General features: G+C 45.4%; 1 protein-coding gene across 3 annotated transcripts in view; it reads right to left on the reverse strand.

Annotated features, from left to right (window-relative positions):
• LOC138918172 (rho GTPase-activating protein 20-like) overlaps positions 1 to 25,554 on the reverse strand; it is a 97,434-nt gene that overhangs the window by 39,691 nt on the left and 32,189 nt on the right. For 2 of the 3 annotated variants that reach the window (XM_070238375.1, XM_070238374.1), the window contains exons 3-6: positions 9,323 to 9,941; positions 8,216 to 8,383; positions 1,456 to 1,605; positions 436 to 477 (exon numbers count right to left, since the gene is read on the reverse strand). In XM_070238375.1, coding sequence (XP_070094476.1) covers positions 436 to 477; positions 1,456 to 1,605; positions 8,216 to 8,383; positions 9,323 to 9,387 — 425 coding nt within the window. In that variant the 5' untranslated portion in view covers positions 9,388 to 9,941. Of the gene's footprint in view, positions 1 to 435; positions 478 to 1,455; positions 1,606 to 8,215; positions 8,384 to 9,322; positions 9,942 to 25,554 lie in introns of those variants that run through there. The other variant, XM_070238376.1, reaches the window with a different exon arrangement.

Consider the following 25,554-nt stretch of genomic DNA (forward strand, 5'->3'; position numbering starts at 1 on the left):
GGTTGCCCCTGTCGTGTGAGATTTGGCAGTAGATCCAGTCCTCAGAGCTTTCCTGCCTGATTGGAGAGCCCAGCACCTTCCTGGGTTCAAGGGTAGGAAGTAGCAGCTGCTTTGAGAATCACTCAGTAGAGTAACCTGCACTTAGGGAAATTGAGCATGTGTTTTGAGAGTAACATTGGATCCAATCATTAGGTTGGAGAGAAGGGGAAGATGAGAGTGACAAGCAGAACTTCCTCAAAAATAAGCAAAACATGCATGTAAGTGAGAGGACATTTTTGCAGTAGCAGCCGGGTAAATCTAAACAAGGAGTTGTTTGAGGATGCTCGGACAGCTTCTACTAGAGAGAGGGAGAATAGTTTGAGGGTGCTGCCATGAAGAGATCTGCAATCTTTTATTGTGGATCAAAGATTTAGAATATGTATACTGAAAAAATACCTTTGAAGGGAAGAGTGCCATTTTTCCTTTAGTTCTGAAGAACTGCAATTTAAAAAAAGGGAGAAAAATTAACTACATAAAATACTTATACTAAGATATTAGAACTGCCATTGCAGATGAAAATAGCAGCAGCCATTTATCACTGACGTGGATGTGCGTGTCAGTTGTGCTCTCCTCATCGTTGGGCATTTGATGGGCCCTGCTGTTTTCCAAGCAGTGTTACAGCGATGGGAAATAGATCGTAAAGTGGGAGAGCAGTTGGTGGAATCTAAACACATAATTGCAACTATGTGAGGCAAGCTATGTGATCACGGGCAAATCAATTAACCACTCTGAGTTTCAGTTTCCAGAACAGGAAAAGGGTTAATTATACCTCAGAGCGTTCCTGCAGCTGGCAGTGCTATTCAAATATAAAAAAGAACCCCTGTGAACCCAAAAGTGTAGACTCAGGATGTCCAGGGTCAGGGGGCCACATTCCCCATCTTCGTGCCAGTCTTAGAACATGCCTCGGAACACTAACTTGTACTCTTGGACCATACCTTTGTCTTGAATTGTCACCTCTCTATAGACACCAAATAAGACAATATGTACACAGCAATTCAGGCAACCCAGTATTTGATGACATGATTAATTTTATTTGTATAATTAAATACTATTTTTAAGGGAATGAATTTGAGAGTATAAAAGCAATTTTTCAAACTGACTTGGACTATTTAATACTACTTGCTCACGGAAGATATTCCAGTGATTTAAAAACACAGCTACTCACTGGGGATTAGGGGCAGGATGTTGAGAGGGGCCTTAAACCTTACTCCATGTACCCTGAACTTCCACCTCCCCAAGTAGCTCCTAGAGCCCATTTGAAAAAGCACTCATCCAAAAAGGAAAGGAAATTACTCCAATAGTTCCCATTTTTCATGATCAATTTGCACATAAAAACCTTTTGGGGGAAAGTACATACAAGTGTCATTATGAGAGGTAAGAAAAGGAGTCATTGAATACAAAAGCTGTAGGTCTTACCTGAAGGTGGCCACAAAGTTCACTGTGGGCCAGCCCAAGACAAAGGACCTCTTGGCAGAGGTGTCCACTTCTCCAAATTTGTCCAAACAGTTGGCAATCCATATGGTGTTCAGGGGTACTTTATTTTTTATTTTAAAGTGTTTTTTGTAACTAGAAAGATAACCAAACAAGACCTCTGTTAGTTTGTTTCTTAAATGTTATGGGAACAGCTGTGCTTATGGTAAGATGCCAATTCTCACTGCCCCAGGGTGCAACGTGCCTCCTTTAGCTCTGTGACCCTCTGTGCTCCGCACAGTCAGGGGTTGGATGGGTCTTTACAAAGTGTGTGCTGAGTGATGCCTGGGCCAGGAAGGCCCTGAAAACACAATGGCAGCAAATAGCAATTTTTCTGCATGTTGAGGATTGAGTACGGACCATACTCTACATTTTAGAGCTTTTTTAGAGAACCATTAATTCATTTATTATTCATTTATTATTGTTATATTTGTTATTATATTCACATATATCATTTTATTTACTTAATGATTTATTACTATAATTAATTTATTATTTGTTCATGTCTTGCTTACTTTAAAAAGCCTTTGAGTAGCTGAACAAAGATACATGATACATGATTTATAAAGATAATTATACAACTTTTTTCTTGAGAATCAGACTAAAACAGCAATAAGCTTGGATCAGAGGGATTTAAAATACATTTTCAGCCTTAATTTTTTAAAAGATTTTCTAGCGTTTAAGCATAGGTTATTTTAAATTTCCTTTATTAAGATTTCATTCATACCATTTTCTATCAGGTTCCGGATCAAACTGAAAAACTGTTAGCGCGCGGACTGAGCTCAAAATTCAACCAATCAATCGATTGGTCCCACATCAGTGCCCAGGAGGTCTTACATGTGAGTCATGGAGATATTTCCCATTTATCTCTGAGGAATCGGAAGGTGATCGGCTTTGTCAGCAATGAAATGGTTTTCCGACAGTTTCTGCCTAATCTCCTTTGACCTCTGACATGGAAACCACTATATCTCTCGGTAACTCACAAATTTAACACTCAGGTGAGCCTGAGATTTAGACGGTACAAGTCCTCTGAAGGATGCCTAGGGAACACAGGCACGCCACTTCGGAATTGCCTCCTATTCAGAACCACATGTGGAAACGCTAAAGCTAAAATGAGATCCAAGACACCTCAGGTTCAAAAACCCCTAAGACTCTGCTGACTCATGGAACAGTTAAAGCAAAAAGGCTTTGATGGGATTTATGAAACGAAAATAATTCTGCAGGAAGCCTACATGAAGGATGACCTAGATTCAAACGTTAGGGTACAGTGGATGCAAATACGCCTTGTGACACAGGTGGCTTCTTAGACATTTATTTCACATTTTTACCCTATGTTGATGTATTTGAATATTTGTGTGAAACACAATCAATTCTCAGATAAAATAATTGTTCTAGATCGTAACTCTAAAAGCATTACGAAGCTAAAAATAGTCTACTGCCGATAGGAAAGAGAGACACATGTCTACTTGTTTTTACAGATTTTAAAAGTTTTGTCATGTAGATGTCCATGTGTGGAGACACCTAAGGTACTGTGTGGAAAATTCCAAATATGTGCACCTGAAAGAGTCGTTTCTTTAATTCTCTCCAAAGTTCCATGAAGTCCCAAGATTATCCACTTCCTTGAAACCAAACCACGGAGTTTCTGTTTGGTTTTCAGTCTCCTATAACATTTATTGAGCTCCCACCACATGCCAAGCACTATTCTACATATTTTACAAACATTGCTTCACTTAATCCTCAATCCACTATATCTATTAGCTCCGTTTTATAGATGAGGAAACTCACAGAGAAATTAAGAAAATTGCCAAAAGCAAGAGATGGGCTTTGAAGCCAGACAGCCTAAGTCATGAGCCTATGCTCACAACCACTCGGCCTCCATGAGTGCTGACCTGGACAGTTCCACGTAGTGCCCTCCTGATCGTTCCTACCTTCAGCCTCCTTTCTCCCCCCAGAGCCATCAGGCTTTCTGATGGCATTGTTCTCTCATTTGAGAGTGAGAGGATCAATCTCCTGACATTCTATCAACAAAGCTAAATGCTAGCCTCGAAATACTGAAAATGTATTACAACAAAGGCTTGTACTACAGTGGATTCTCCTGAGATCTCACCGTGTTTCTCTGCGCTCAGTGACTGACTCTTCAGATTACATCAGTAGAAATGAGAAGTGATGAACCTTACAAAACATGGCTCAAAGGGAGCAGGAGGAAAAAGGCAGTTTTTATTTCTAACACGTGGGTCCTCACTATCCATCTGCTAAGATGATGGTATCCCTCTCGCTTTCTTCTACCTCAACTTGGACACGGGAGCGTGATCCCCGGTGAACTGTGGAAAGTCACAGATTCTAGGGAGATTCCCCTCATTCTAAGGCACAAGTGTTCCCTTAGATGCTGGGAGTAGGGGTCATGGTATCTTCTGCAAGAATCTTTGTAATGCCACTGATAATAAGCTAATAGTCATCTTCATCTTTTGACCTAAACAAAATTGGATTTCGTTGTTTCTATATTCTTTAATAACTAAATATGAGGACAGAGATGTCTGAGGGGGGTGTGAGCTAAGTAAGTACAGTCTCTTACTTTCTATTTGTTCTCCATGGGCCTCTACGAGTATTAGTATCTTATGAAGTAGATGCTGTTTAAAAAAACAAGTCATAATTTCATTTGAAAAATAACCTCTTATTTAGCATTCTAATGAATATCAAAAATGTTAACAAAGTTCCCATCTGACTTTAATTCTTGAGAACCAAAGTTTCTAATGTAGTATGAAAAAAATGAAAAAAATATCCAAACAATTTCCACTGACTGTTATTAACATCCAGCACAACGGGAGAAATATAATTTCCTCATGAAGAAAGGACATATAAATCCCCTTTATTATTACACACAAACTAAAGTTCATTTAGTCTGACTAATATATACGCAGCAGTCAGTCAACTATTTACTCCCTTTGTGTTGGTTTCTGTAGCATCAACCTGGAGAAGAAAGAGTTTCCAACTGAAGCCTCAAGACACACTGAGGAAAAACGGAACCTAAGTCACTCCACCCCCTTCCCTGAGTAGAAAAAGCAGGCACTAAACTCAGGTGATTAACTTGAACAGATCGATCCAGGACATAACACAATCCTCCATCTGAGAGCGAGGCATGACAGAAAGGAAATAAGCGGCTTGTTGCGGGTGGCTATTTCATTGAAGTTGTTATTTCTTGGTAGGAAAAAAATAAATAAATTTTCTCATATGAACAGTAATCACGAATGTCCCCAAATGTTTACTATGGAAATGATCTAGTAGCCAGCTTTCTAAAAGCTGTGGTAAACTCTTGTACAAGGTGGCAGCATTGAGTACTGCTTGCTTCCTGCTATGGACTGAATTGTGTCCCCAACTCCCACCCCACTCCCCACCCTCCAATTCATACCTTGAAGCCCTAATAGCCAATATGTCAGTTTTGGGAGATAAAGCTTATAGGAGGTAATTAAGGTTAGATGAGGTCATAAGAGTGGGGTCCTAATCCAATAGGATTGGGAGGAAGAGAGAGAGCTCTTTCTCCACAGGCACACACTGAGAGGCATGAGAGCCCATGGGGAGAAGGCGGCCATCTGCAAGCCGGGAGGGGAGCTCTCATGAGGACCCGACCCTGCTGACAGCCTCATCTCAGATTTCCAGTCTCCAGAACCATGACAAATTTCTGTAAATAAATAAATTTCTTTTCTGTGTGGTGAGGAAATGACTAACTCTCATCTGCTTGTTACCTGGTGAGAAATGGAACAGAATGCTCAGGGAACTGAAAAACAAATGAGAAGTCTAGCTATCAAAAAAAAAAAATCAGAGGCCAAAATAAAAATAAGAAAATATACTTAAGATGAGTGAAATTGCTTCCAGGTGTAGCCTTGGAGATGGTGATGTCATAAAGAGGACAGAGAGAAAAAGACTCTGTCCAGGGCTTGGCATGAGGTCCACTTGAAGCGCTAATAATAAATAAATGAATCTCTGTAAATACATTTCTGTGGTTTAAGCCAAGCAGTCGATGATATTTGGTTTTGGTAGCCTGACCAGATGAAGACAGTTACCTTATCAAAAATCTCTGCTCTCTCTATATCAAGGTCTTCTGAAGCAAATCAAATGCCTTAGATCACCTACACTTTCCAACATTCCCAATGGATGTAGAAAGCATATAAAAGTAATCTTGCAGGAACTGAGTCTCATAAACAAGAATATTATTGAATAAATTGATAGAGATTGTGTCACATTATGAAACCCTTGAGCAGACACAGAGAGCTCTCTGAAAAGCAGTATGTGAAAGATGGTGGGCATCTTCTGTGATAATGGACCAACCAAAATAAAAATTCAGCTCTGAAATGGATGCAATTTGCTAGGAGAAAAGAACACTGTATCAATATAAAATGTTTCTGGCAGAGTACTGTAGGTTCTATCAGACCCATTCAGAGGTTAGCAGTATCTGAGACAAGTGGCTTCTGGTAGGAAAACAAAGGTCGCCTACTCTCCTAAATACTGTAATAATTACAAAGGTGAAAAGAAAAGTGAAGGAGAACGTATTCCCCTTACAAATTGAATGTGAGTGGTCTGCAAAGTCCTGACAAGCAGGAGATGAGTGTTGTGGTTGCTTGCTTTTGTGTGTCTCAGGTTGAGCACAGAGGAATACAACATGGTGTGACAGGAAGAGCATGGCCTTGGGATGAAGGCAGACCTGCAGTGCAGTCTCTCCCATCATTTTCCTGTGTATGACATTGGGCCAGTTCCTGAGCCTTCCTCAGTCTTTGTCTTCCTATCTGAAGCCTGGAGATGATGACAGTACCTGCCTTGGAGGGCTATTGGGGAAACTAAACAAGCCATCTGTGATGCTCCTCGTGTGGTCCCAAGAATGCATCCAAGAAATTTCAGTTTCCTATACTAACCTTGCTTAAATAAAGAGATTGGTAACTAGTCTACACTTTTTAAAATAATGCCTCATTCCCTCTATCAGGAGCAGAGTGCCTTGAATGGACCTCATGCCAAGCCCTGGACAGAATCTTTTTCTCTCTGTCCTCTTTATGACATCGTCATCTCCAAGCCTACATCTGGAGGCAATTTCACTCATCTTAAATATATTTTATCGTCTTTATTTTGGCCTCTGATTTTTTTTTTTGATAGCTAGACTTCTCATTTGTTTCTCAGTTCCATTTCTCACCAGGATGTGAGGTAGCCATTTCCTCACCACAAAGGAAAGGTTGATTTCAAGGATGAGAGAGAAACTAGTTGATTGTGGTGTGTTCTGTGAAATCCAGACAAAAGAGAGAATAGAGGCAGCAGCACCACAGGTTGGGTAAGAGACTGTGTGCTGAAATTAACAGACCTAGTTTCAAACGTGGACTCCACTAATTGCTAAGGTGGTGACCTGGGGAAAGGCAGCAGACCTCCGGGCATCAAGGTCCTCCATAAGATAAGGAAAATGATCCCATCTCACTGGGTAGTTGCAAGGTTCAGACAAGATTCGGTACATAAAGTCCTCAGCATAATTCCTGACAGAAAAAACTTCTGATAATTCATGCTTCTTATTATTAACATCCCTCAGATTAAATATAGCATTTTGCAAAGTCGGTACTTGCGTGTCTTACCTATGACATGGCGTAACTAACTGAGAGCTAGCAGTGAGGGCAGCCAAGAAAAGAGTTTTCATTTTCTCTAGTAATGAAAAAGCTTCTTGATAGTTTGTTTGGTGAAATATTCTTTGTCTTTTATGGTGTTTCATAAATCATGAAAACAGAGATGAAGAAAGTAAACAGATGACCTTGCATCCACCTACCGTTAGACGTTAATTGAGCAATTACCATGTTTTAGGCTGGATATTGGTTACATTTGTGTCCAGGGTTGGGAAGAAAGTGCATCCATTTGGTTCTGTCTCCAACATATGTTCCAAATCTGTCTGCTGCCTCTTCTCATTGCCACTCCCAAGATGGAGTCCCTGTCATATTTCATCAGAACCACTGCCTCCCTAACTAGTCTCCCTGCATCCACTCTTGCTTACCCACCAATCTGCTATCTAGCAATAGGCAGAACAATATGCTAAAAATATAAACCAGATATGGTCACTTGCTTAATTAAATATGCTTCAGCATAATATTTCAACCTTTTTTGTGGCCTGTGGAGACCCTGTGTGGCTGGACCCCTGACCACAGTATCTTACCTGATATTGTGCCCCACACTGAAGGCTCCAGTCACATCAGCCTTTCCTGAACCCCTCCCTCCAGAGGGCTGAGTTGCACCCACTGAGTCCTGCTGGTCCCTCACCCTAGAAGGCTCAGCCACCTAGTCTAGGAATGCGGCTGCTTCTCACCCCATAGGTTTGGTTTAAATGCTGCCACCTCGGAGAGACCTCCATAGACAGCCCCTCTCTAGGATGGTCCCATTTTCTTCTCCACATGGTACCCTCTTCTCTCTCTTATGAGAAGCACTAACTTCAATGTGTAATTTCCCTCCTCTTATTTTTATCATCCGTCCGGAAGCTCCAGGCAGGAGAGACCCTGCCTGTCACATTCTCAATTGTTTTCTCTACAGGGACACGGCACAGAACAAGACCTCTGTTGATACTTGTTGACTAAAGGGAGGATCAAAACATTTGCAAAAGCAAAAGAAGAAATCCACTTAACATTTTCCCACAGTAAGGGTTGGTGAAAATGCAATCTGATGGTAATCAGGAGAGCCTGTAGTGTACACGTACTTGGTGTTAGTTATCAGCAACAGATCGCTGAGCAAGAAGAGGTGTCGCTTCTGCCTCCTCCAGCCTCTTTTGAGTTCCACGGGGCCGTGGATCAGCAGAGTGCGACCGGCACTCTCAGATGACGTAGCATTTTCACTGTGGGTGTCCACCTCAACAGAAGAGCTTTCCCTGCAAAGCAACAAATACCACAGGACAACCAGTCACCCATCAAATACCTGATAGAGTTTTGTGCCAAAGGTCAAGGTTAACACGACACTAAAAATTAGCCTCGATCCCCAAAACAGAACTCTATAGCTCAAATTCAAGTCTCCAAATTACAGAAAGCTATTAAAAAAGATGAGGGCACACAGGGAGTTGAGGTAGATGGAGAACGGTTTCCAGGACATGCCCCAGAGCATGCCAACTCTTAGAGGTGGGGAGAAGGGGGCAGCAGCAAAGCAAAGATGGCCACGAGCTGTTGAGAAGGGGAGAACCAAGAGGCCAAAGGTTGAGAATATTACAAGAAGGTAAAAAAAAAAAAAAACCCAAAACCCAGGACAATTTGTGGCCTGAGACAGATAAAATAAAGTGACCTAGAGATTTGTGAAAAAGTAATTACAATTTAGTTTCATGTTAACATAAAAATTTAGATAACTGAAGATTCTGGAAAATTGACTCCAATCATAGCTAAATCAGTATTCAAGTTTTGGGGGGAAATTCTCAAAGATCAGCAAATAATACTGGAAACATCAATAAGTTTCTAAACACAACAGGGTCCTAGATATTATTTTGTTGAGCTATAACTAAGCTCTAAGCTATGACTCTTTGGTCATAAAAGGTAAAACAACTAAATTTCACAGGACACAAAAACTCTTTCATGAATAGGGAGATATTGTCATAGGTCTACAGAAAATTCTCCCTCATGGAGCCAAGAAAGAGTCTCCCTTGAGTATGTAAAGCCTGCTTTCTGTACTCAGCAGCACTGAACCTTGTGAACATGAGTAGCTTTTCGTGAAAGCAGTGCTGAAGGTAAGAATCGGTTCCCATGTTTTAGGAGAAACAAAACAGAACACTTCCTGTGACTGCTAGTCCCTTTGGACGATCAAGAGTAGTATATTCAAAGACTACCTGCGGAGGTGAAGCCTTGAACGACCGCCTGAAAGCTGAAAGCGCTTTTTGATTGACGAAAACATCCCGTTTTCTTCAATTCTTGGCACTGACTATCGAGCACGTCTACAGCACTTGGCAGAGCACTGTAAACTAGGCACTGAAGCCTGAGGATTCTGGAGTTGTCAAGGTCACCGGCCGTTATGACGTTAGGGTTCTAAGGCGCATGCCATAACTGACAAACTGACATATCTGTTTCCCTGGTTTTGCCTGCATCTTTTGAGTTTTTAAAACTAATCTATTTACTTTGAGATAATTGTAGATTCACAGGAAGTTGTAAGAAACAACCCAGAGAAATTACATCAACCTTTTACCTGGTTCCCCGAATGGTACTATCTCTCTAAACTATAGTACAATACCATAATTAAGATAGTAGCATTGATACAGTCAAGATACAGGACATTTATTTCCATCACCACAGGATCCTTTCTCTGCCCGGTCTCCATGATTTCTTCTGGTACCAGCATATCCAGTAATCGTCAACACTGAAGCGAGAGGTCAGGGTCCAGTAGAGTCTGGCTGTTTTTCCAGGAGATGCAGAGGGAGGGCAGCTGAGTCAGCACAGGCTGGGAGAGGGAACCTACAGACACAGACAGGCATGGTTGCTGGGCAAGAATCATGGGAAATTTCTTAGAAGTCTAAGCAAGGGAGAAGTGATGTTGGGGGCTTCCCTCTGTCCCCAAAGCCTGTCCCCAACTGTGCAGTGAGAGAGGAGCGCAAGGAGGAGGGGAGACCAGGCCATGGTGCACACATCCCCATGGTCTCCACCCTGTGCCATAGTAGGGGCGGCCCATGAAAATTGATTTCCATCCAGTGACTGCCCAGCCCCTCCCTGAGCCCTGGTGCTGGAGCTCAGCTCACACCACACACTGAGGAGGATGGAGGTTGGCCTCACCCCTTGGGAGAGCCCTGGGAGGAAGCACCTACCGAGACAACACAAAGGTCCCTGCTCAGGGGACTCTGCCAGGCCAGAGAGGACAGAGCTGCTCAGCCTCCTTCAGTAAGCACAGGGTCCAGCCCCCAGGCCCAGGCTCCTTTGAGTGAATGGTCCTTGCTGAGCAGCTTTGTAGGGACCAAAGGGCTGTCCTGCACTGCCCCCTCCTGGTCACAGGACACACCCCTCACCAGGGCCAAAGCCCTGAGAGCACAGCTGGTTTCTGCAGCTCACCAGGTCACTGTCTCTATTCACACATCCATGGTCTGATCATCTGTTAATGGCATTCACATACATTGGAGGCAATGACTCTTGTATCACTCTCTCATAAGGCAGTGCACATGGAAGGTGGAAAAATGTACAGAAATTGGAATTTAAAGTGTTTTAACCATGAGACAAGATGTTGCAAACATCATATCCCTTCATTTTAATGTGGTTTAGGGAGCGCATCCATGTTCAGTGTTCCATCACTTGTGCATAAAGCAATGAATTCCAAATAATCTCACATAACCTTATCTGTGTTTTAAACTCCAATTTTTAGGTAATCTATTGCCTGTACTAGTGAGAAATCAAAGAAGCACAATGAATCCTAATATTTGAGCTGTGCAGCTCCCATCACGCCATCTTGTATTAGAGTAAAGTCCAACCTGGCAGAGAAAGTCTTAGACCCTCATTTGTTGGCTTCTGTCATCCATCTCTCCCTGTTCAGAATCATCTCTTCTATGGACACACAGCTTACCAACCCCATCATCCTCTCTTCACAGGTTTTCCCACTAGGGTCCTTCATAGGATTTTGGGTTAAAAAATTGAGTATTAAAATTTCATTGATCTTGTGCTGGATCATGAGCTCTATATTTAACATCTTGTTAACAAATGTCTATCATTAGGGGCCGGCTTCATGGCCGAGTGGTTAAGTTCGCGTGCTCCGCTGCGGCGGCCCAGTGTTCGGATCCTGGGCGCGCACAGCTAGTCGGGCCACGTTGAGGCGACGTCTCACATCCCACAACTAAAAGGACCTGCAACTAAGATATACAACTGTGTTCAGGGGGGTTTGGGAAATAAGGCAGAAAAAAAAAAAAGATTGGCAACAGTTGTTAGCCCAGGTGCCAATCCTTAAAAAAAAAATGTCTATCATACATGTTCTTAAGTGGAATGTTATTTGACTTCTATCAAGTTCACCCACACTCTGCAGTTTATTTGCTCGTGGAGCTTGTCTCCTGTGCTCACAGTTTGTTCCCCCTTCCGCCTGCTCCCCATGGTTTTTTCCTCAGTCCCTGTAGGCCCAGCGCATCCTTCTCTTTCTCTGCGTGAAGCCGTGGAACCCAGTCCATCTCCCTGGTCACTGTCCCCAGGGTCAAGGGGGAGTTTCTCTTCTGTCCTATAGACAATGAGATCACCATTATTACTTAACCTCTACTCTTAATTCGACTCAGAACTCCAGGCTCAAGCTGTCCAGAAAGCAGAAATCATTATCTTTGCCTCAGATCTGCTCTTCAACAAGGTTTGAAATTCAGGAGAATTCTAATACTCTTTCAGCAAACACTGGCTGAGTTTGTCCTTTGTGCCACAGTTTTCTGGGCTCTGTAGATACAGCAGTGACATAAGAGGGGAAAACTATTCACATGGGAGTTAGATCCCAGCAGGAGAAAGAGGCAGTGCATAGACTCGCATAATTCCTCTGGGCATCTGGAGCCTGCTCCTGCTGGCTGAGAGCCCCTCATCTCCCTCAGGACGTGGACACGGAGATTCTCCGTGCTCTGTCCCCAGCCTCCCCTCAGCTGCACATGGCTCTGCCCCATTCCAGGTGCCACGTGCAGGAGCCCAGCCCTGCTCCCCCAGCCTTGCAGAGTCCCTCAGTGTGGCCTCATCCCACAGTTTGCCCACTGTATTCCATTCTTCACTCTGTATTTAGAGCGATATTTCAAGTGCATGTATCTGATAAAGGCACCTCCCTGCTTAAACGTTTCACACAATTTCTCTCACTGTCAAGATTATGTAAAGCTGTTGAGTGTCACATTCAAAGTCTCTGTATATGTGACCATCTTTATTTCCGACCTCTTGGCTCACCTCTCCCCTGGAGCCTATACAAAAGCACAAGTAGGGCCCCTTTGCTAAGAGGATGCTTAACCCTGAAACCCAGTGTCACCTTCTCCTTTTGGTACTTCTGGTCCTCCTTTCCCACCGCTGTCCCCTTCCATCAGGACCAGGCTCACACATCACCTGCTGGAGATACTGACCATGCTGAGATGAGCAAATACCTGTTTTTATTATAATAATTTACTAGGAAATTTCCACACTTACATCTGATCCCATTGTGCATATTCTCTTAGATAAAATTTAAGCATAGAAATACTGAACAAAGAATGCAGTTATGATTCTTATCATCATTTTGTTTTTCTGATTAGTTTACCCTGTTTACATTCCCTAAAGAAGTGGATGTATATTGTGTTATTACTTTTTATTTAAAGATTTCATATTTCCAATTTGGTTGGTGGAGTATTATCCTTGGACTGAGTCAGACATCTAGGATAAAGGGTTGTAAGAAGAGATTTTATAGCATTTGAATTCCAGAACAACTTTAATATGACGATCTGTAAAAATGTGACCCATTAGAGAGCCTGGAAGACTATTCCTCATGATCATTTAATTTAAAAACTGTGACAGACAAGGACGTCCCTGCGTGTGGGGCAGCTCATAATCTAGAACGTCCTCTGCAGGACCAAGGATGCTGCTCTCATAGCAATTCTAACAGATCGCTTCTTCTGATGTGTGACGTTTGTTTTATCTCTGTTTTAAATAGAGAAATTCTAACATAAAGTGACTTAGAATAATGATTTTTGATGATTTATTTATTTTCCTGTCTTCCATCAGGGAATGGGACTTCCCTTTGATTCCAGTTTCCTGAGAGATTGTTTCAAAATCACAAACAAGTTCTGAAATTTTATCAAATTCTTTTCTGTTGAAATAGTCACTGGCTTTTCTTTAATGGATCACAAGCCTGTGGTCTGGAAATAGTGACCACTGACCACTGACTCGTCCCATATGAAAAACTCAATCTGATTTGAATCATAGTCATCAATATAAAAGTTAAAATCATAAGAGTTCTAGAAAAAATACAGTAACATCTTCATGTCCTGGCAATAGACAAATTCATCGTAGGTTGAACACAAAAATTAATAACCATACGAGAACAAAATACATTACCTAAAATTTTTAAATATCACTTAACAGGCGAGTGACATCAGCAAGATGATGGAATAGGTGGTCCCCCACTCGTGTCCTCACTCAGCAACCATGATTTGGTGGCCATCAATGGAGAAAAGTGCCTTTGTGGGAGCTTCTGGATCCAGGTAGGAGACTGTGAAATCCTGGCAGAACCCAAGGCTGAGGAGTGGTGTTTGAGAAGGCAGGCCCATGCTCAGGGGGTCCTGACCACAGGCCCAGATCAGTGCCATACCCCTGTGAACATGGCACATCTTTTTTTTGTCTTCTTCTTGTCACCTGCACCATTTGTCAATGGACCCAGCAGGAGTCACTCCCGTCTGTGCCTCAGTTAGCAGGCCTGACAACCGTGTCCCTGGCTGTGAGCCCTGAAGCAGCCCGTGATCCAGTTCCAGCCCCTCTTAGCCACAGTCCAGGAGCAGTCCTGCCCATCCAGGAACTGCACAAGACAAATGCTCATCAGTGCCCCTGGAGGCAGGCCTGCTGACCTCAGTCTGAATGGGAATCTTGAGGCAGCCCTGTGCCCTGGCTCCAGCCCTGTGCAGAGTGGTCTGTGGGCAGGAAATGGGCTGGGGACAGGCCCATTTAAGCCCCAGGAAGCAGGCCTTCAGACTAATACCAGCTGTGGACCATGAAGCAGACTTCTGTCTCAGCACAGCCCTTATCAGCTGTGACCCAGGGCCAACCCTGCCCAACAAGGAAACTGTCCAGTGCCCAGGGGGGAGCCACACCCATCCATCCACTATCTTCTCTTGATTTTGGGGTAAAGCATTGCCTAGATCCTCCTTCTCACTACACTGAGGGGTTGTCTTTCTTGAAATGCATCCATCACACTTTGGTTTCTAGGAGAGTCTTCTTGATTTCTCCTACTAGACTCTGCTTGCCTGGGAAATGACGCCATCCTAACACCTGCTTCCAGGCACAGCCTTTCAGCCCCCATAGGGGATGACTGGGATCAGGATGTGTGGACCATCCTCCTGGACCCTGCCCAGTGGGAGAGCAGGCCCCCTCATATGAGGCCTGAGGTCCCATCTGGAGCCAAGTCTCAGCCTCTTCAGCCTGTCCTGTCTTGTTGGCCAATTTTCTTCCTCAAGAAAATAAGAAGAGAAGCCAAGTAGGCATTATCAATCTTTTTTGCATAAAATAAACCTCTGGAAGCATTTTAACATGACCCCATTACAGAATCCCGCTCCTGAAGTTCAGATTAATTAATGTGGTAGAAAGGGTCATTTTCTGGCTTTTGAAAAGTGGAAAGTTTCTAATATGGGGGCAGCATTGAGAAGGAGGGGGCTGAGTTCATCCTTAGTGTTCTGTTCCTCTAACAAGATGCTGAAATTGAACAGGCACAGGTGAAGTTTTCATCAAATGTAAGAGGAGAGTAAACTAGAGATGCGCAGGCCTGGCCTTCCTAATGAGTAGACACATTTGTCAGAGCTGATCATATCTCCTGAAAATGTGAGCTTCAAATAATCTTGTCTCAACTAGATGGAGCCATCATGTTGTCTCAATTGATTGAATCACCCCACACCCGCACTTTTCCCAAGAGCCCAGCCTCAGTTCCTCTTTTTCCCAACACCATCCTTCAATACTTCCTTCCTCCAAGACATGGGGAATCTGAACTTATTCCTCTATCCCACCTGCTCCACCAGTTAGCTAGACTCACAGTCTGACATTTGTGTCGTCCACAGTTCCTACCTAGTCCCTACCTACATCCAATCCTCCTCCTCCTTCATTTTCTATGCAGCACCTGGGCCTCATAAACAAATCACATACTGTTGATCCCCTGACAACCCCTCTAATGCTCCCATCTCCACCCCACCAAGCTCACCCTCCTTACTCTCCCAAAACAGCTTTCCTGTACAGTATATTTTGCTTGTTTGTACTCTCTCTTCCCCTAGACAGTGTCACCACTCTGAGCATGTGAACCCTTCCTATCTTGTCCATCTACTATACTGAGCCCCTACACCCAAGTCTGACCCAAATTAGGTGTTCAGTAAATGGTGTGGATGCACATAATATGGAGAGTCAACTAGCCTGAGTCAAACAGAGCTGGACTTTGTTTCCCTGATTCTGCCCTGACTCCCTGATATGGACTGAACTGTGTCCCTCAAAATCCTAGTTTGAGACCCTAACCCTGATGTGACTGTCCCTGGAGATAAGGCATTGAAGGAGGTAATTAAGGTAAATGAGGTCATGAGGGTGGTGCCCAAACAAGTGGGGCTGGTGTGTTTATAAGAAGAAGAAGAGAAACCAGGGATGAGCACACAGAGAAAGGTCCCTGTGAGGACACAGTGAGAAGGCAGCCACGCACAAGCCAAGGAGAAACCAAACTGCCGTCACCTTGATCTTGGACTTCCAGCCTGCAGAAATGTGAGAAAACACATCTGTGGTTAATCCACCCCATCTGTGGTGTTATGTTATGGCAGCCCTGGCAGACTCACACACCCCTGGTGGACTCTGTCCCCAGGGCAGCCTGCCCCAGCATCCAGGAATGTCTGCTCGATTAGAGAAAAACAGACAATGGATTGAAACCAAGGACAAGCAGTGGTGGCAGTAATTGAAAGACACAGACTCTTTTCCTCTTATGTGATGTCTTCCTTGTTAGAGATTAAGCAGCGTGTCTCCAACACTCCAAATCTTTGCTTCAGAGGTCCTATTCCTGGTGGAATGGAAGTACTTTGATTTTTGCTACACTCTTCTCTTGGACCAATCCTTACCATTCACTGGTCTCCTCACTAATGTATGAGTTGAATAGAATATTTCACATGGCTCATTCTCTACTTGTATGAGTGAACCGTTCACTTTTCTGAGTCAGGCTAACTCTGATCCAAGCTCCAGGACACAGAAGAGGAACATAACTGGGACAGAGCCCCTGAGACCTGGGCCCTGTGAGGGGGAGAATCTCAGAAATCAGCCCTCAGTGACCTGAGGAATCACTTGTTTGGGGGAACGTGACAGAAGGGCTCTGGACTGGAGTGTGTGTCTAGACATCCATGAGCTGGGCCTCTAGGACAGGTCCTCACCTGAGAGAGGAGGCACTTGCAGGGGAGGAGCCCGGTGATGGCAGGCAATGGCCACTAGTGTGGGTTCTTGAGATGTAATCGCCCTTCTCACTCCCTCTGGGAAGAGGACATCCTCATGAGGGAGTTTTGCCCCTTTCTCCCTCTCCAGAGAGTATTGAATTTCAGCCTGGGGCCTCCCTGATTGGAGTTGGTGTCATTTCACCTGAGACTGACCCTTTGCAGAACATTAGAAAGACCAGGGCACCAGAAGCAGAGTCTTATGAGACAGGTGCCCCTGGCCTGTGTCCCCTTCCCAGCTCCTAGTGTGCACAGTAGTTGACCCAACATGAACTAATGACAAGGATGGAGAGCAGATGATGCACATGCTGGGACCACTGAGGGAAACCTTCTGTCCTTTCCTCTCCTCTCCGACCCCAAATCTCCCAGTCATGTGGTGAGCCTGTGATTTGCCCCAGATCCAGCTCCAGGGACAGGCCTTTCATTTTCCAAACCAATCAGACAATCCCCTCCCTGCTCACCATGATGGAGTCAGGGGAGACAGTGTGAGGTATCTCTTCCGGTCCCGTCCTCATGAAGTCTGAGATTCCTGTTCCATGGATCAGGGAGGGCAATCTCTCTCATTCAGGAGAGTTTATTGTGTGGGTGTGATGCCTGGGACTGCAGGGACATTTTTGACCCATGTGGGATATCAGCCTAGGGACATGTGAGATCATGGACATTGGACAACTCAGATAAATCTCAGAGAAGGAGGGAAGTCCATTGAGATGACGCACTTGACAACTACAACCTTCCTGTCACCACTGAACAAGGCAGGAAGGCTTTTGTCTGTATTTCCATCACAAGGATGAGCTCAGGACCTCAACCCCCCACGTGTGTCCATAGACCATCATTCAGGAGGTACAGCTCACTCACATCTCACCCAGTCCCTGAGAACCAGCCTCCAAACCTCTTCCTAAATCCCCTTCCTTCCCTCCAAAAAACATGCGGCGTCTGACCGAGGGAGAAGTGGGCTGGGTGGAGGCCCTGAGGCTCTGGGGCCCTGGCATGGAGGTCACTGGACATGGGTCACAGACTCAGGTGGTGGCTGTTTTCCTAGCTGCCATCACCCCATGGAACCTCCAGCAACTGGCCCACAGCGCCTCCTGCTGCCCCAGCCCTTATTCCTCTCGGCCTGACATGAGGGGTTAGGAGCCCTTCAGACAGAGATGCCCTGCCTCCACCCCTGGCTCAGCTTCTGCCTCTCACTCCCCACAGGAAGGGGCCACACCCAGGCCTTGCTCAGGCTGCAGCCTCTTGGTCACATTCAGCTCAGAATTCACTGCTGTGGCCTTCTCGCTGAGGACCATCCACATCTGTCTCCACTGTCCCCATACTGATTCCACTGCTGGGCTGAGGTGGGGTGTCATAACCCATCCCCAGCGCAGGGAATAAAAACACAAAGGCACCACAGATCTGACCCTGTGCACTCACAGTTTGGGACCCAAGAAATTTGGTCTCTGTCTCTCTTTCACTCTGCTTTCTCTCCAGCCTCTCCTTCCTGTCAAGCTGAGCCTCAGTCCTCGCTCCCTATGGGCAGAGGCTCCAGAACGACATAAGCAAGGAAGTGCTGAAGGGAGGACGTCATTGTCCCCACAGTGGGTGCTGCTCCAGTGCGGCCCCTCAGATATCAGAGGGAGGGATGGGTTAGCAGCAAATGCCAGTTAGTGGGCAGCACACGGGGTCACTGTGCCTGGTCCATGTCAGGCTCTGCAGTGGTGGCATGTCACGTGCACCGTGACCTCTGCTTACGCTAACCCACACTTTCTCAAGGGGAAACACGTATGAATAAGTCACAACATAAATAATAAAGGTGCCCATATAACCTGTCTACTCACTGCTGACATTTTTACTCTGTTTTCATGTAAGGAAACATTCCACCATTTGTTCAATTTTTCATTTTATTACATGCTGAAATTTGTAATTGTTTTTCTACAGATATGGTCAAATTTTTAATTTTTTATACTGGAAACAGAATCATATACATTTTGAACTACATTTTAGATTACATACTTTTAACATGAGATACTATGTTTATTCATTGTGACTCAGATAATTTTTTCATTCATCCTAATTTTCAGTACAATCTCTAGACTTCTAGGTACATACTTATAGCTTTCATAATTAAAATCTAATTCTTCATATTTAAATGTTTTCTCTTTTTTTCTATTCTTGACTTGACACAAATCTCAGGGTAAACCTTTCAGAAGAGCTGTGTCGGCAGTCATCACGTGTGGTCCAATACCGAAATGGAACAATTCTAGTCTTCTCTGTTCTGGGATAATGCTTTTCTCTGGTTTAAAGATACACCATCCTTAAGCCATTGAGGAAGTAGTCCTTATTGCTTTATTTCTACATTTATTTTTACAAAGGCAGGCATGGAGATGAATTTAATTGTCATCTTCTTAAGCGTTTATTGAAAACGTCATCTGTGTTTTTCTACTTAAACCTTTGCAATGAGAAAGGAGCCAAAAAAGGATGGTTTTGAAACAAATCCACTCATTTCACTCTCACGATTGAGTCCCACTTCTGTCTCTCTTGGCTTATGGTAAACCTTTACATCCACTAATTCTGTGTTCGATTTCCAACACCAGCTGTGGAGTCTTCTTTTCCATTTCCAGAATCTTCCAGGGAACTGACAGACCTAAGCCCTGTGCCTTCATTGAGTGATAAATGATGAACAGTGGTCTCTTCTTTGCCTTGATAAACTCTCACCGATTTCTCCTGATCTGGCTAGAGAAACACACATTTGCAGTCTTGACACAGTCCTGAGGTCAGGGACACAAACTGTTCCGAGGATGTGGACACACAGGCGTCAAGGTACCCTCTTTCCCTCCTCCCAAGTGGGTCCTGTGACTCTCGGAGCAGCCTTGTCCCTGGGTTCCTGTTCATGCAGGAAGGTCAGTCCTCACAAGGGAGCCTGGGGTCTGAGGGCAGGGAGCCCCCAGGGAGCAAGATGCACAGAGCTGAGGGTCAGGCCCAGGGGATCAGGATGGAAGTGACTGCTCCTGGCCTCAAGAGGACAGGAAGAGGGCCACCATCCTGGGATTGGGTAAAACAGGAAAATAGAGGCATATTTTGGGTTTCTGACAAAGATCTGGGATTGGATTACATGGGTTCCTTGTGGTCAGATACTGGCAGGTTCTTAACTCGGCTGGACACATTGGCATCACCCTTCTGTTGACTCTTCCGTCAATTATCTAGAGAGAATTTGTGCCCTGAAAATAAAGCTTCTGTCTGTGCAGCAGTGATGAGGGTGAGAACAGGCTGTCAGGAATGGCGCAGCCATCCTCAGAGGCGCAGCTCCCACAAAGTCTCCAGACCTTCAGTGATGGCAGCAGATGAACGGCAGAGTCACCCGGATGTAGACTCAGATGAGGAAGTGACCAGAGAGTGACGGGCTCACAGGGGGAGGGGGAGGGGCTGCATCGTGATTCCTCACAGATCTGGACACTGTGTCAAGATCATCTCATGTCTGGTCCCAGTGGCCAACCCCGTCCTAGGACAGGATCTAAGAGACCCTCAGGAAGCTTTCCTGCCAGACCTGAAGCCAGAGGGTCTGTCTCAGATGCTGTGAGAAAAGAACACCTGGGTCCACGTTTCTAGGGCTTCTGCCTGGATGCTGTTGTCGCCAGGCCACACTGATCATCTCAAGGTGCTGCTTTCTCTGCTGTGGATGATCCTGTTCCTGAGACCTGACCCGACACCACAGATGGATGTGTGAGCACAGTTTGGAAGCAGGAGCCTGAAACACATAAAAGATGGAGAAGGGGAGGTTTGGGGTCCCTGCTCATGTTGTCCACAGCCTGACTCACTTGAGGATTCACAGCAGACATTTGGGATTGCCAGAGAGGATGATAAGTGAGGGGGAAATTGCAAAGATAACGAAGTCACCCAGTATGGGAGCCACAAAACCTGAGCGTTGACTGAGAAGAAAGCTCTGGCTGTGGAGACTGTGAGGGGAGGAGCTCCCAACTCGTGTTTCATGTCTTCACTGATCAGGTGAGGAGACACTCTGCAAATTTAATAATAATGCTACAAAGTCAGCCCCTCGTTAGCACTGAAGGGGGGTTGACTCTTGCTGCCCAAGGAGTGTGACTCTCGGTCCCCAGCCCTCCCACACTGGAAGAGCACTTTGGCATCTGGGTTGTGCTGGTTAGTGATGCTAAGCTTCACCCTCGACTTGGAAACCAGAGCTGTTGGCCGAGGGCCATGTGGAGACCGAGAAGAGAACTGAGGTTGTGAGAGTGTGGCTGTTCCGATGGGTCTGGAGCTTTAACTGGATATCCCAGGGGCTGATGTGTCAAAACCACTCCATTCTATCCAGCGCTTTTTTCCGGGGCAGCAGATCTTGGCTTTCCATCCGGGAATCCCAGTTCCCACAGGAGGCCGGCTCAGCAGGGAGAGAAGCAGAGTCCTGTGCGCACAGGACAGGTCCACGCTGCAGGGAGCAGGGCAGCCCTGGGCAGTGTGCCTACACGTGTGTCAGGGAGCCATTAAAGGTGTGGTGTTCAAGGTCAGTGAGGAACAGGGGGACCCAAGGCATGGTGAGGACAACCTGAACCCTGCCCCTTAAGGCCCCAAAGCTAAGGCACAGCTACCTCACATCTCTATCCTCCTCCACACCCAGAGGGAAGGGAGGGGCCTGTGGAGGTTCATGTTACTTGTCAGCTTATGTATGCCATGATATTCAGTCAGGACCCAGATATTTGGTCGTACATTACTCTAAGAGTTTCTGTGAATGCATGTTTTCAATGAGATTAATAATTAAATCAGTAAACACTGATTGAAATTGATTACTATCCATAATGTGGGTGGGCCTCATCCAATCAGTTGAAGGACTTGATAGAGAGAAGACTGACCTCCCCTAGGAAGAGGGAATTCCGCCAGCTGACTGCCTTCAGAACCCAACTGTAACTTCTACTCTTCCTTCCCTGGGTCTCTAGCCTGCCAGCCTTCTGCACATTTTGGACTTGCCAGTCTCTATAATCATGTGAAACAATTTCTTAAAATAAATTTCCATAGATAGATACACACATACATACACACATAGGTAGATGGATAGACGATAGTCAGATACATACATAGATACATGGATAAAGAGAGAGAGAGACACATCCTACTGATTCTGTGCTCAGGAGAACCATAAGTCGTACACAGCCCTTCATCCAAATCTCTGCCTGCTCTTCGCTCGTTCTGGCCCTTTGCAGGGTCCTGTCCTGTGGAACAATCTGTGATACGCGGTGGCACAAGGGCAGCCTGTGCTCTGGGCCCTACACAGACCTCAGGAGGTCGTGGTCACAGGGAAGCAGAGGTCCAGGAATATTCCTGGATGGTTGTGCACTGTACACAACCCCACGAGACCAGGCTGTCGGCACCCCATTTGTTGAAGGACGGATTCACACTCTTTCTGCGACAGGCCAGGCAGCTATCACCAGTAATCCATGATTTTGTGAGAAGGGCCTTTGGGTTTCCTGTCCAGGATTCATGGATGCATGTTCCACTTCTGAGCCTTGGAAATGATGTCAGGGACCCTGGGAGCACCTTCTTCTTTAGAGCCGCTGGGTCACAATCCTCATGCACAGGTGACAGATCAGAAGGTGCTCCTTGTGGTGAGGCGACAACAGGAAACCCATCACCCCCGGCGCACATGGTGGGTGCCAGCACGGGCTCAGGGCCCAGTGGCATCCAGCCCTGGCCTGCTGCACCCACCCTCTGCCCGTCAGCCCTCAGAGCAGGTTCCCCACCTGGCCTCTGACTCTTCTGGGACTAACGCTGCTCTCCTTGCCTCACCTTGATCATCGAAAACAACCTCTCTGTTCCTGGTGTTCAAAGACGATGCTCCACCCCTCCCTTCCCAGATGGATCGGCTCCCCAGGAGGGAGAGAAGGAGCATCCCAGGGCTGTGTGCCATTTATGTCTGCTCTTAGCATTTTCTTTCTTTGCTGAGATCTTCTCCCTCATGGTTCATCGTGATTACATTTTACCTGAAGACCTTGCAGCGAGTCTTTGGATCATTTCGGGAAGAACTGTTATCTTAGTGACAGTCAGTTTTTTGACCCAGAAACTAGGAATATCTATTCATTCATTTATTTTTTAAATTTCTCTTGAAAGGTTTTGTAATTTTCAGTATACAAGATTTGCAATTTTTCTCAGATATATCCACGTTTCATTAAATATTAATAATGTTGTATGGTATTGTTTTTCTTTTAAAAATTGAAGGTTCATTACTGCTATATAGAATACAATTAATTTCTGCATCTTGGCATTTTATCACAAAATCCAAACTGAAACGGTCAGACCGGAAGCATATCGCAGTCACTCGACCCTGCGCTGGGCATGGGCAGACTCGATCTCTTTTGGCCTCCTCAAATGTCTCCACTGAGAGAATCTTCTCTCTCAACAAGTAATTTTTGTCTATGCAAACATGAGTTGGATAAGAATATATTAGCAATGATATTCTTCATGATATGAAGAAAAGGGTATGACTTTGTCAACTGTTCTGGTTCTAGGAAAATCAGGTCTTGTCTAAGATGTGACAGCAGAAGCCATCTCCTGAGCCACCAGAGGGGAGAGCGCACCAGGCCAGGAGAGTGGGGGTGCGGTGCGGTTTGTGTCTCACGTCCTCGGGGGTCTAGAGCACATGTGAGCATTAGTGATGCCGGGCCATGTGTTACAGTAATAGTGAGCCTTGTCCTCAGGTCGCAGCCCGGGGACAAGCAGAACACCAGAGTTAGTTGTGTCATCTTTGGATCCAGAGAAGTGGCTGGGGATCCTGGGCCCTGATGCTCATTTGAGTCTGTGTGGCAGAGCAAGAGATACCTGGGGGCTCCCTGGCTTTGGCTGGTCCAGAATATCCTGTATCCACCAACACTGATGTCACTGCTGGCAGTGCAGGTGAGTCTGGCATATGCTCCAGATGATGCAGAGGCAAGGTGGCTGAGTCAGCACTGGCCGGGAGAGGGAACCTGCAGACACAGACACCCGTGGATGATGAGCCAGAGACTAAGGTTAAGCAGCTAGAGGGTCTCAGCCACAGGGGGCTGACACAGGCTCAGGAGCTGACTCTGGACACTGCAGACTGTCCCTACCTGTGCAGGGAGAGAGAGGCATGAGGAGGAGAGGAGTCCCGGCCGTGGTGCACACAGCCTGCTGGGGCCCCAGATCAGGGCTGGGTGGCCCCCAAATCTTTGATCTTCTCCATTGACCTGAAAGAGAAGGGGCTGCTCACACAAAATTGTCCCCCCTAATGATGATCCCACTTTTATCCTGAGAACCAGCTGAGTCTGAGCTTGATTCCTTAGATGGAGGAGCTGATGGGTGAGTTCAGAGTTTGCCCCATCAGAGGGACCAGGAAGGAAGCAGCTGAGGGACCTTACGCAGACCTGTGAGCAGAGAGGACACAGCTACTGAGACCCCTCAGCAAACACAAGCACCAATGTCCCAGCCCTGGAGGATTTGAGGGATTACACAGCAGGGGGCACCCAAGGTGCAACCTTGGGGAAGACCCACAGCTCCCCCTGCTGCTCACTGTTCTAACTTCAGTCTCAGGTTGGAAATAATGTCAGGGACACTGGCTTGACAGCCTGGTCACTGTGGGTCCACAAACATCCATGCGCCACACCCCGTGCTCTGCCCCCACGTAAGTGATATTGATAAGCAACCTGTTTAACGGTGGGCTTCCTGGACTACTAGGAGGAAGAGATGTGGAAATCTGACCACAGGACAATGAGACTGAGTCTGCAGTGAGTGAGGAAGCAGAGGGCTCTGGGAGCAAAGACCCGAGCAGCTCCTTCCACAGGGGCCACATGAAGGAGCCACTGGAGCCCTGGGTCTGAATGGAGACCGGGGTTCTGCTGGTGGACAAACAAAGCAATAACTGTTCCTAGAAAATGTGCTTGATTCTTGGAAGATCGGCAGTGTTTGCAAATACTCAGGGACATTAAGTAGACTAGGTTGGTGGTTGGGTGGCAAACCATACAGGGGACCTTTGCAGTGGTCTACGGCACTGAAGCTGTGGCTCTGAGGAGAGCTGGAGCCCGATTCGAAAGAACTTTTTCTTTCACCAAGAAGGGATTGAGATGTATTTATGACAGCTTTAGTGAGGTTTAATTTTCAAATAATCAACCATTTTAAAGTGTGTAATTTGGCAAGCTCTCATGAATATATGAACACACTGGTGAATCCATCACCACCGTCAAGGCAATGACTGTATCTGTCATTATGTTGACATCACCAGTTTGAAACCACTCCATCCCGCCATCCCCTCCCCAATCCCTAGGTGATTGCTGATCTGCTTTTGTCTTTATAAATTAATGTCCATTGTGTAGAATTTTATATAATTCAAATCTTTGTTCTGGTTTCCCAGCTTTACTTGTCTGGCTTCCTTCATTGAGCATATGTATTTTGACACCCATCCCTGTTTTCACAGTTATCCACAGGCCATTCCTGGGTGCACAGTATGGATGGGCCGCAGTCTGCTTCTCCATCCGCCTGTTCATGAGCGTTTGGGTCTTTTACACTTTGGGCTATTTATACATAAAGCCGTTATTTATGTTAGAAGTAAATTTATTTCTTTGCATTTATTTAATATGTGAATTTCATATATTAAGTAGTTAAAATAAAATTTAATATGTAACTTTATGTTATAAATGAATAAACCTGCTGAGTATTTGTGTACAAGTCTTTGAATGAGTATGCACTTTACTTTTTCCTGGGTAAACAGAGCAGCTGGGTCTTAAGAAGCTATATATTTAACCCTTTTAGAAACTGCTCAACTGTTTTCCTAACTAGTTTGTCGATTCCGTGCTACCACCAGCCGTGTGAGAGTAGCTTTGCCGCCTCCTCTCAGTATTGTACTTTTGTCCCTTCTCAGGTAGGTTTAGCGGCATATAATTTTCATTTTAATTTGCATTTCCATAATATATAATGATGTTGAAAAATTTTTCATGAGCTTATTTGCTATCATGTATCATCTT

Source organism: Equus caballus, chromosome 16, assembly GCF_041296265.1.
Source record: "Equus caballus isolate H_3958 breed thoroughbred chromosome 16, TB-T2T, whole genome shotgun sequence".
NCBI lineage: Eukaryota > Metazoa > Chordata > Mammalia > Perissodactyla > Equidae > Equus > Equus caballus.